Here is a 12,306-nt window from a genome sequence, read left to right on the forward strand (position 1 = left end):
CCACCTAACTTTGTAACAAAAGGAAAGCAAGGAGGATTTCTTAGAGAAGACCCTCCAGTAGGCCTATCTGGCACTTCTTTTCCCAGCTCTGGTGTCAGCAATTCCAGGAACCCAAAGTTGGAATTCCGGCAGTTTGCCACCAGTTTTAGATTTTGTCCATAATTTGACTTACCTGTGGAACTTTATGTCCATTTCACTCTCCCTTTTCAACGCTGTTTTTATTTGCTTTATTAACCTCGTTGCCCAGCCCGTTTCCTTTTCTACCCTTTTTGTCTTTTGTCATGCCTTCAGCGACTCCACAGTAAAACCATTGCCTTCGTGATGAAGCCATAACAGCTCCCGTTCTGCCACCTGAGTGTCGTTGAGCTTCCACAGAAACATAGGTTATTGATTTCTATTAGGACAGGTTACTTGAAGTGGTTTGCCACTTCTCTCTCCTGTCCTCCATGTGGACCTCTACCAGAGAAGTTATTTCACCTGGCACCACGTGAAAATCTCTGCAGTTGGCAGCCAGCAATATCAGCGTAATTTGGTGCACTTTTTTTTCCATGCTGCAACCTGGGGCGGTTGAACAAATGAACGGTCCCGCTCAACTACCCCTGCTACAGGGCCATTAACCTCTGGGAAGCGCGTGGAGCGGAGCGTTTCAGTGTGACTGCTTCAGCCATCCCAGTTTGATCTGCTCTTGCATGTGAATTGAAACCCCTACTGCTGTTCCTTTCTCTTTCACTCCCTTTTGCCTCTTACCTCTCATCTTCTCTCAGGGGTTCATACTTACGCGGCAAAATAAAGCTGAAATTGCCGCAAGTTCTTGTTACGGTCATCTAGACAACAGTGATGGCAATAGCTCCATAGCTATGGCAATAGCTCCATGTGGGTAAGGCAGCACAGGCTGTAGTGCCAGGGTGCCACCGTGGTCCCTGGACATGTCCTCTTGTTACTGGCACATGTTGAAGTTAATAACCTCATTGGTATGCACAGTAGGCAGGTGAGGCTGGCACAGTTCTCACACTTTGCTATATAGACATGAGTTACATCTATTACTCTCAAGGTGAGTAAATATAATAGGCCTTGTGTAAAAATTGACAGGAGGCCTGATTGAAATAGTAATGCAGTTGTCTGGGACTCAGGATATCTCGAGGCAAGTCAGGGAAAAAAAAAAAGGGAAGAAACGCTGTTTCTGTTGGGACACACTCGAGTTTATTACTGGCCTAGCGCCAGCTATCAGTCAATTGATGTACTAGCTTGCACACGCATAAGGAGAGTGCAGCGTGCCAAATAATTGCTAATCACACTAGTAGTGCTTGAAGCACTTTACACATTCTGCTAGTATTATAGGGCTGAAAGCTATTTTTAAAAAGCAAAAATGAGTAAAGCCGACAAGTCACTGGCATATACGCAGAAACCCACAAACGCCACAAGAAAACTGAAAACCTCCCATTAAATAAATTGCTGTGCCTGTTCTGTTAAGTTTCACTGAATTTAAATTGGTTCTGAAGAAAACATCCTTGTTAACTGCATCCCAATTAGGACAAGATTGTGTTTGCACTAAAGCGTTATTTAATGGATTGATGGACATTACCTTGAATGAGTTTTGCAGTGTGGAGGAGATCTGTTTATTCTACAAGAAGGAGAGATCTGTTGTTTTTAAACGGCTATAATTTTTGTTTCTTTGCTTAATTTGGTAGGAGCAGTACATCTTTATTCATGATGCCATTCTAGAAGCTTGCCTGTGTGGAGAAACTGCCATTCCTGTCTGCGAATTCAAAGCTGCTTATTTTGATATGATTAGAATAGACTCTCAGACAAACTCTTCGCATCTCAAGGATGAGTTTCAGGTATTCGCAGTTCCTACTAACTCTTCATGTGACAACAATTTTTTTTGCCTTCAGATACAGCTAATTTATTTTAAGGGAAAGATTCTTCATATCACGTTTATAGCATTTGGTCCCTCACTTTTAGACCACAAAATAAAGCACCCGTGTTTATGTGCTTTGCAAAGTTGTTTTAAATATGGGATATCCTCCTTTGAATAAAATTGCAGTAAATATCTGTCTAGAATAAAGACCGCTGACTAGGAACCACAGAGGGTTTTGGCTTGCATTTGCACGGCTAAGGCATAGCTCTTTAAGACTCCGAAGGATCCTCTTTGTTTTATTCCTTTTGGAGGGGAGGGTGTCATGCGGAATCCGTCCAGCGGCACGTGGAGTGCCTTTTACCACCTGCAGCTTAACCCCCCTTGAAAAGCACATCCATCAAACAGGTAGCAGCTCTTGGTTGCTAATGTCTTCTTGCGAATGCCTCACGTTTTCCCATATTGCAATATTTTAAATTAAAACTTGGGGAATCTCAAGTCCATCGTCTGTTAGTTCAGCGGGCTAAAGCGAGCATCCTCTCTCCCTTAGACCCTGAATTCTGTGACCCCTCGCCTGCAAGCGGAGGACTGCAGCATAGCCTGCTTGCCAAGGAACCACGACAAGAACCGCTTCATGGATATGCTGCCACCTGACAGATGTCTGCCTTTCTTAATTACTATTGATGGGGAGAGCAGCAACTACATCAATGCTGCTCTTATGGATGTAAGAGACTATCTTCTTTGTCTGTGTGGGGTGCCATGAAAAGCTGTGTAATACGAGAGAGAGCGCTTGCTGGTTTAAGAAAGGGTAATTCTTTCTTACTGTAGTGCCCGGTAAAACAGTCCTAACGAAGACAGGTGGGGGGAATGGGTAAAAGAACCCACCAGCTTGTGTTACTTCTTTAGAAGGTTTGTTATCTTTAGTCTCTTGCATCCTCGTGGGACCGACTGGAAATCTCCCTTTTTCAACAGCATTATATAAAGCTCTAGTCTCCAGCCTTCCAAATCTCAAGTCTCCGCAGGATCTCAAAAATCTGCTGTTTGTCAGGAAGTAAATATTACCCACCTGAGCATGAGTTTACTATCGCTGTTTTATAAAAGGGGCTATGTATATTGAGGCAGGAGAGACAGGGAAAGAAGGAAAAAATATCGTTTCTTTGGCATGTTTGGGGATAGGGTTGAGGGTTTTGTTGCTCATATTTTGAGTTGCAGCTCTTTAAAGTTGAAGTTTGAGCGACAGAAGTATTGTCAGGGGAAAAGGCAATTTAATGGGAAAAATGGAGGTGAACCTGCTTATAGGCGTCTGATCGATAAAGCAGTTCATCACTTGTGCTGTCGGATACCTGCCTGCGCCTGCCATTAGCATGTCCAAAGTTAGGCCCCTAAAGCCACCCTTACAGTAAATACTTTAATACGTGGCCTGATTTCCAGGAGCATCTCCCCTTCCTCAAAAATGAAGTGCTGTCAGAAACTGAGGTGGAATAAAATGGCAAATAGCAGCAGAAATCGTCAGGACTGAATGCTACATTCATCCCTGAGTGCTGCCTGAGCTAGTGCGGGAAGCATTTGAACTGCTAGCAAAACGCGGTCCCTAATCTCACAATTAGCTATTGTGCCAGAAAAATAGAGGAGTAGCATGTGTGAGACCAATCTATTAGGGAGTGACGGGGGCTGAATGGATGAGTGAGAGCAGTAAGCAGAATTTTGGTAGCAACCAAAATTGTTTAGAATTGCAGTTAAAATTGCATTAAGCCCCTGCATAAAATTGACGTGCCATGGAGCAGCCAACACAGTGGCACAGAGGAGTGTGGTGTGGGGAGAAAGGAAGACAACGCGGGCTGAATGGCTGGGTGGCAGGAGGACTCTGGGTGTGTAACGGTGTGTGGCAGGCAGGGACAGGAACCAAGCCATGTGTTAATGGATGAACAATCAGAGGCAAGTAAGGAAAGACAGAAATGGTAGTAATACAAGGAAAAAAAGCAGCAGAAAAAAGTAATACGTTACAATGAAGGCATATAACAAGGCTATAAGTACAGGGTTAAATCTATGGGTAATAAAAGGGGGGGGTTGCCCTTTTTCTTCTGGGTTTTGGTTTTTTTTTTTAGGGCTGATTTATTTAGAGGGGGGGACCCCACTGCTGGGCAAGGAAAAGGGACTTTTGATAGCAAAATAGGAATGGAAAGCTTCCTCTTTCCACAATGTACTTGTCCCTGTGTTCCTACAAAAAAGTGTCTACTTCCCAGGGTGACAGCAGTTCTCCTGGCTATTCTTTTTGAAAACCTAATCATCTCAATCTCAGTGAGTTCCCTCATCTTGGAAAAGCCCAGAAAGGATGGGAAAGAGGGCTAGGAAAACATCAGCCAGTACATCTTTTGTTTCTTAAAACTACAAAGGAAGAGTCAATAGTGGTTGTTTCTTTTTGCTCCCTGGGCAGATTGAGGATCTAGGAAGTAGGACACAAGCTGCATGTCTGTCCTATTGCCCCCATATGCTTCCTGCATTAGAAAAAGATAACAAACATGGATTAAAAAAAAAAACTGTCAGCCCCCTTATTCTGTTGTCAAACAAGTACTGATGCTAAAGGCATTAGTTTGTTATCTTCACAGTTTACAACAAGTTAGAAGGGTGAAAGAAGTTGTAGATTTTCCTTCCAGGCCTCACACTATGCTTTTCGAGGTTATGGTGATACATTGCGTGTAAGGATCCCTCCTATCAACCTTCAAACAAGCAAGCTTCCACACCAGAAGTGGTTTAGCTACCATACCAGGTCTTTCTCCCGGGTTAATTTGCTCTACTTATTTCAGTTAAAAAAATGGCCAAACTGCTTTTAGTACCAGCACGGATGCTAAACACGGGGATCTCTGTGTTGCGTACAGCAGTCCCAGCATTTCATCTTCCAACTGGTGACTTACAGTCCCATCCGCCTACAAGAATATTCACCGTCTTACTCTGTTTCTCAGATTAACCTGTCAGCGCTTCCTTGCCAGTTCATCTCTGTATTCCTTCACTGCAGAACTCTTCAGCGCACGGTTGCAAATTGCCTGCAAAAAACCTCTGATCTCTCCTCTTCTGCTTGCTGCTCGTAATACGCGTGCTGCAGGGACTTGGCCCCTCTGCAATTAGTTGCATCTCAGCCAACCTGTGTAAGGCTGGAAACCCCTATTTGCAGTTGTGTATAACTCAGCACACAGAAAGCGGAATCTGCTGTCGGGGCAGGAAATAATATTTTGCTGTCTAACTTCTGCTTTCTGCTGGAAATGGGCCCCAGTAATCCTGAAGGTCAGTTCCATGGGTGATCCTGTGGTTGTGGCACCAAAACAGAATTTGGGATTGAGCCAAGTCCCCGGTGCAGTCACAGAGCTCAGGTGTAACCTGCTGCGGATGGGGTGACCTTCTGAGACCTCTGCACCCCTCCCTGCGACACGGGGAGATGGTTCCTGGGCCTCAGCTCAGCAAAGCCCTGAAGAGTGTCTTCAGCGCTCCGTGCATGTCTGAACGGAAACAGGGCTTGGCCTGTAACAAGGCAGAAGGCAGACCTGAGCACAGTAACCTCTTTGTTCTTACTGAAGATGACAATGTAATTTTAACATCAGCTTTGGTGAAATCTAGTGTAATTGATGTCACAGCTTTGTTGTTTTTATGTTTGTTCTGTTGCAGTGTTTGAGTGGAAGTTATGAAGTATTTCCTCTACCGGTGCTAATAAAACCCTTTGCCTTTACAGAGCTACAGGCAGCCGGCAGCTTTTATTGTCACACAACATCCTTTACCAAACACTGTGAAAGATTTCTGGAGATTAGTGTATGACTACGGCTGTACTTCTCTTGTGATGTTAAATGAAGTCGACTTAGCACAGGTTAGTTTGGGGCTGGAGTTTTCCGTGTACTGTCGCATGCTTTAACCACCCATGGTAAAAATGTAGAGCAGTGCAGTGACTTTACAGTTATTCTCTGCTTTACAGCAACTAATTAACACTTCTTGCTCAGAAAAGGTCAGGCGAGATGCCTGTAGTGGGATAAGGCAATGCTCAAGTTGTAACTTACCACTTAATTATGCCCATTTTGCTCTGGCGCAGGGCTGCCCGCAATACTGGCCCGAGGAAGGGATACTGCGGTACGGTCCCATCCAAGTGGAATGCATGTCGTGTTCAATGGACTGCGATGTCATAAACCGAATTTTCAGGATATGCAATCTAACAAGAGTAAGCACTACCGTAACAATATGTAACGGCAAAAGTATGTCATTTTTAACACTCTAGGCTCTTGTGGGTTTTAATTTTGAATGATAGTAAAATACTAATGTTCTTAAGACATGACCCAGAAAAAAGTCAGTCAAGCATCGATATCTAATACTAATTTCTAGTACCTTTCTATAGCTGCACGCTAAGCAGAGAGAACAGTAAGGTGAATGACTGTTGTCTTGTGACGTTCTCCCTGATGAGTAGGTGATGTGTGAGTATTCTGTTTGTTTGGTGTGCAGTGAAAGAAATACCCCTGTAATGAACATGTAGTGACAGGTATTCAATTCGTAGCTTCCGTAAGACATCTTCCGTGGTGTAGCAGGAACCGGAGCGCCGAGGCTGGTTATGCAACCAGCACCTTCGCAGCCTAAGATGTGAGAACCACAACATAAAAGGAGGATTGTGGCACCCTGCAAAGCAGGGTGTGAAAAAAACTCCGAACTCTTCTGCCTCTGAAGGGTTCTGCACCACTGTGTCTCGACCTATGTTTATCGTCTTTTTCTTAACTCCAGTAGCAGTGCCAGTCTTGCATTCTTGTCGGCTCTTTCACACCTTGCACCATGTTGTCTTTTTGGTGTCATTTCACACTATTGCAGCATCTTCTCAAACCCTGTTTGCCACGCAATGTCTTCTCCTTTAGCTCACCTCTATAAATCACTAGTTTATGTTGCCTACAGGTAAAGAGTTACAGATGCTTGTGCCACCGTTTTATGTACAGTTGACCAGCAGTCCCTATTTTGCTTACCATTACTACTTTGTATCTTTCATCCAGTAGTGAACTTACATGCCACCAATTGCTACTTGGAGTATATGTTTAACTTTCATTATCGTTGAAGAATAGCTGTGGGGAAAACTGATTACTGTGTACACAAAGATATTTTTTTCTTTTATTTTGCTCACATTTTCATTTTTCAAAGCGCAGAGATCAGTTTGCGTGTGGCCAGTGTTTTATCCAAACCTTTATTTTTCTTATATTCAGAGCTAAGAAAAACATTTTCATCTCTTCTTGTTTAGAAACTACAGGAAGCTAAGGTGTAGGCACACTGGCAAATATTACGCCATAGCGCGCTTTTTTGTTGTATTTTGAGACTTCCTCTTTTTTTGTGTTCATTTCTTATTTTCATTTTTTCCATTTCTTGTCTTTTATGATGTTTTGATTTTCTACTCCTCAACTTCTCTTTGTCTCCCATGCCTTTTCGCCTTTACGTCTTGCTTCTAAATATCTCTCCGCTCTGTCCTTGCTTTTCTAAAATCCACACTCCTGCTCCTTTTCGTCTTCTTCAGCTCCAAGAAACTGAATAGGCTATTTATTCTTCCAATTATTGAGGCCTTTCTTGTGGCAGTCTAATTCTATTCAAAGCTCTCCCTGTGTAGCATCTAGCACGTGGAAGGCTCAGAGACTGACAGCAAGGCTCTCATGCTTACCGTAGTCTGGCAAAAAGGAAAATAGTCATATTTGTGCACCAATGTTACTTGTTGTTTATTTATAATGGGGTTAGTTCGTGCATGGGAGCCAAAGGTATGTCTCTTCATTTCTGTAGGCCTAAGAATGTGATGTTTTTAGTTGATGTTAAGGATAGAAACCCTTGACACATAGAGTCTAGGGAATTTGTCCATTTAGAAGAAATCAGGATAGGTTACACTAGTAATTGATAAACTGTGGATCGATAAACTGTGATGTTGTCTCTAGTGTAGTTCCCTTTTTTCCTTTTTTGACATCTTCCTTGAGCTCATGTGATATGAATGAATGGAGACCCTACCGTGTAACGTATATACATGTTGGAGTCTGTCCGTAATATAAACACTAAGGTTCCATATACACTTAGTTTTGTGGTTTGATTTTCTAAACCAAGATGTAAAGGTACCGTATTGACCTAAAGCCCTTTGGTTTCCCTCAGCCACAAGAGGGCTATCTGATGGTGCAGCAATTCCAGTATTTGGGATGGGCTTCTCACAGAGATGTACCAGCTTCAAAGAGATCCTTCTTGAAGTTAATTCTCCAGGTTGAAAAATGGCAAGAGGAGTGTGAAGAAGGGGAGGGCCGGACCATCATCCATTGCCTGTGAGTAATTGGGAGAAAGTCAAAATGCTTCTCTACAAAGAAATGCTTATAAATTAACTCTCGTTTTAAATTCAAGCAGTGTTCGCATGGCTACATTCTTTTGCACATGCCCTTTTTTTATGTTTAAACAAAAACAAAACCAAACCAACCAACCAAACAATAAAATACCACTGCTACTGTAGGTTGGCTTTTGGTCAACTTTCAGATATTTCTGTGTCAGGTCAAGGTACCACGGGAATGAATATTTGGACGATGCTACAGTGATACTGTGTATTGTCTCCTTCTGTACATAATAGCATGTTTTTCAGGTACAAAGTGGGTACAGATCAATTTCTTCTGTGTGGTTTCGGTAAGGAAGTCTTTTATGCAGAGTGCCAAATAGTGGGTTTTTTTTGTATCTCTTGCGTATCATGTGTTGCATTTTTTCCAGAAGGCCTATTATATTTGAAGGGGTTTAGACTGAAAGCTATGGATATATGAAATCAGAAAAAAGTTCTATAATACAGTACAGACGATCCTAGAACTATCGTTGGTAAATGACCACTGGCTGCTTATCTGAGCCCAATATTTAAATGGGTGCTGGTTTGGGAGTTTTGAAAAGGTGGCATCTTTTTCTCCCTAAGCAGAGAATGACCAATCTCTCTCTTATTTAAATATAAAGTTTAAAACTTAGAAATTGAATTACGTATTTCTCCTTACTTTTTAAAAAAAGTCTTCTGTTTAAATATTCAAAATTAACTTGTAGCCCCTTTCTGCCCACACCTCCTCATTATCCGTGGAATCTTCTGGCTAATTTAAGCTTAATGAGAAGAAATACCTACCTTAATTTCTTTGAAATGAAGATTAAAATAGTTCAGAAGTGTCCCCAAAGGTCAACAAGATATCTAATCAGTGATGCCTTGGCATTACTCTGGCTAGATAATCCTCCATACCTCACTCTAAGTGAGTCTCTTTCCAGAACTAAGTGGAAAATGTTGTACTTTGCATTGAGCTTGGGTTTTAATTTCTAATGTTGTACTTGCCATTGAACTTAGTTTTTTATTTCTAATGCCTATGTAAATTAGGCTGTAGCATAGCCGGGCAGCGCGGTGGGCTGTAAAAGAAGTAATTGAGAGGAAGGTCAGAAACAGCAAATATCTCAAACCAAACCCTCTGGAGCTGCAAGAAGATTGCAAAAGCCGGGTCTCCCTGTGCAACTCGAAACTCACGCTTACGGAGTGAAAGAAGAGAAATGCGTTTTGGATCCTGTCTCACGCCGCAGTGACGTTTAACCAGCTCTTTTCCTTGTGTGCAGAAACGGCGGTGGCCGGAGCGGGATGTTCTGTGCCATTGGCATTGTGGTTGAGACAGTAAAAAGGCAGAACGTGGTGGACGTTTTCCACGCCGTGAAGACTTTGCGGAACAGTAAGCCCAACATGGTAGAAACTCCGGTAAGCACCAGCCCGTCGGGGTTACTGCAAACAGCCAGGGAGCCAGAGGCTCTCATGTTGTGTGAGCCGCGTTCTCAGTCCTGTGCCCACTAAACAGAGCAAACCTATGTTGGGCCACAAGAAGAAAGGGACGTTTATTGAGTGTACGCGGAAGTCAGCATCATGAGAAGCCAGGCTAGGCATTTTAAGCTACTTTTCTTGTAGTGGTACCGTGCTTTTCTCAGAAAACGTTCTGAGTTAACAGAATGCACTTTAATCTCCCCAAATAACCTGATCTATTTGAAGAGAAGTTGCAGCGGGTTGTGCTCACACAAACCCCCTCGAAATTTTACGGAGCGAGGCATTTCTTCTTGATAGGAATAAGCTGTAAAGTCCAGATTAGTAGCTGGAGATGTGACTATGTTATATCTTAATAACAGCTGCTGTTTTGGAAGCTGTATTGAATAATGATAATGTTTGTTACTCAGTTTTGCAGTAGTCAAAACGAGACCTGAGAACTCTCAGCTAGTATGTTGCAAATGAAAATGTAGAATCATACAATCATTTAAGTTGGAAAAGACCCTTAAGATCATTGATTCCAACAGCTAACCTAAATAATAAACAATAAATCAATCATAAACAATATGAGTCTGAATTAGCAAAACCACAAGACTAAATATTTGTATGTACATTGCTAGAACTCAAAATAACCTTCACTCTTCTGGTCAGTCTTTATGCCTACAGAATGAGCGCATGTGCATTCCTGTGGTCACATCAGTCACGAAAACTGAACGCTGTGGAATGCCCTTAAAAAAAAATTCTCCCAAGTGGATTTTTTTCTCCTTCCTGTAGGTGAATGAGAAAGCGGGTTAAACAGCGTTTGGGAGTTTCTGCCATTTGACTCTCACACTGCCAGCAGCCAGCGTCACTTCTCAGCCAGATGGCTGCCTACAGCATAAAAATCAGGGATGCCAATTGAAATTAAAAGCATTTTGCAGTTTATGCATAGCTAAAAGTGCTTCTGACCTGGTGAACTTGCATACTGAGCAAAACGGCTGTAGCTGCCTCTTCCCATGTTGCCCTTTTTTCCAGGTGTCAGTGTTTGCTTGGTATCAAGTAGCTTCTGTGGCATGATTTGCTTAATTATCGCGCGTCACTTCCAACCCTTGCCATCACGTGAATTAAGAAGGTGGTTAAAATGTTAACAGGTAGAGCATCTTGTAGCAGCAGGGCCATTGGGCTAGGTACTGCTGGGTTTGCCGCAAATACTTTGCAATCTGCTGTGCCGTAGACATCTGAGACACAACATATTGAATTGCTGCCTGGATTTCAGTTCACTGCTATGAAGAAAATAGGTCAGATCACATGGAAAATTACTTGTGTCACTGTAAAGGGAGGCCAAGGTAGATTGCATGTGTTTCTGATAAATGCTCTGTGAACTTATATTTCGTTTCAAAACAGTCCTGAATTCCATTGTAGCTTTAGTCTGCATTTACTGAATTTACATAGTTACATGTTTCTGTTGTGTGGGGTTTTATTCAGAACTCTTGAACAGCAGCAGCTGTTGAGTCGTTAGTTAGAAAACAAACCAGGAAAACCAATATATAACACTGTCATGTGCCCTACATTCAGCAACACGATCAGATAACAAAAATGAGCAGCGCAATAAAGCCTTTAAGATATCCCCACCACTTCCTGCTAATGGATCACACTGGCTTCCTTGCAAACAAAAATAAATCACAAAAGCAGATTCATTTTGTTAGATCGTATGGACAACAGAGATTGTATTATTTTCCTTGGGTTTTCTTCTCTTCTTGCCCTCTCCTCTCTTTCTTCCTCCCCCTCCCCCAGTATCAGCTCTGAACAGCCGCCTTGTTAAGAAGAAATACTAACCACGATGAAATTTTGAGCTTTAACTTCTCTTTTAAATGTGCATCTGATCTCTTGGACATTACATCCACACGACTGTACAAAAGGGCTGTGGGCCCAGAGCAGCTTTGTGTCACAGCTCAGCGTTCCCTAGCCGTTCCCTGGCTGTCCAAGCAGCAGGCACTGGTTAACTACTCAGTACCAGCTAACTTAAATATAAATGGTATATCACAGTCAGGGTGCTTTCACTGCAAGAATGCTCTGACTGATAGGAGCGCTTCTTGTGTTTGATAAACCAGTTCAGAAGCTGCAAAAATCAGAGAAGCAAATCATTGCATTTCATGGTCAGGGTTTTTTTTCCAGTTCGTTGCTTAGCGTGAGTTTTTAAATCAGAGCTGGTAATATACTTCAGTAGTAGGGAGAAAAACAAAACAAAACAAAACCAAAAAAAAAAAGAAAAAAAAAGAAAACCCAAGCATGTCACGCCTGAAGTTAAAATTGCGTAGTAGTTAACAAAGACTATTCTTGTTTGTAGATATTGCTGCTAATACTTTAGAATCTTAATTTCTTAATTTAACTTCTCTTTTTTTTTTTTCCTCTTTCCCCTTAAAGGAGCAATATCGCTTCTGCTACGATGTTGCGCTGGAGTACTTGGAATCCTCGTAGTTGGAATGGATGTGACAAAGTTCACCAAATACATGAATCTCAATAAGCTGTTTTGACAACAGTTCTTGATCCTGTGAAGAAAGATTTTAGGGGAAGAGGGGGGTGGGAGGGATTTTAAATTTTAAATGCAAAGTATTTTTCTTATGAAGTTGTGTATCTTAATAAAAGAACTCAATCTGTTTCTATGCTTGTATACAGTATCAACATT

General features: G+C 42.1%; 1 protein-coding gene across 2 annotated transcripts in view; it reads left to right on the top strand.

Annotated features, from left to right (window-relative positions):
• The window catches only part of PTPRK (protein tyrosine phosphatase receptor type K), a gene marked incomplete at both ends in the record, with an annotated part of 423,191 nt that extends 411,093 nt beyond the window's left edge, over positions 1-12,098 (top strand). For both annotated transcript variants that reach the window (XM_082481081.1, XM_082481082.1), the window contains 7 exons: positions 1,689-1,838; positions 2,406-2,579; positions 5,577-5,708; positions 5,928-6,053; positions 7,991-8,154; positions 9,449-9,584; positions 12,045-12,098. In XM_082481081.1, coding sequence (XP_082337207.1) covers positions 1,689-1,838; positions 2,406-2,579; positions 5,577-5,708; positions 5,928-6,053; positions 7,991-8,154; positions 9,449-9,584; positions 12,045-12,098 — 936 coding nt within the window. The remainder of the gene's footprint in view (positions 1-1,688; positions 1,839-2,405; positions 2,580-5,576; positions 5,709-5,927; positions 6,054-7,990; positions 8,155-9,448; positions 9,585-12,044) is intronic.
• Positions 12,099-12,306: the final 208 nt, after the last annotated feature.

Source organism: Vanellus vanellus (genome assembly GCF_965231255.1).
Source record: "Vanellus vanellus genome assembly, chromosome: 3".
Classification (NCBI taxonomy): Eukaryota; Metazoa; Chordata; class Aves; order Charadriiformes; family Charadriidae; genus Vanellus; species Vanellus vanellus.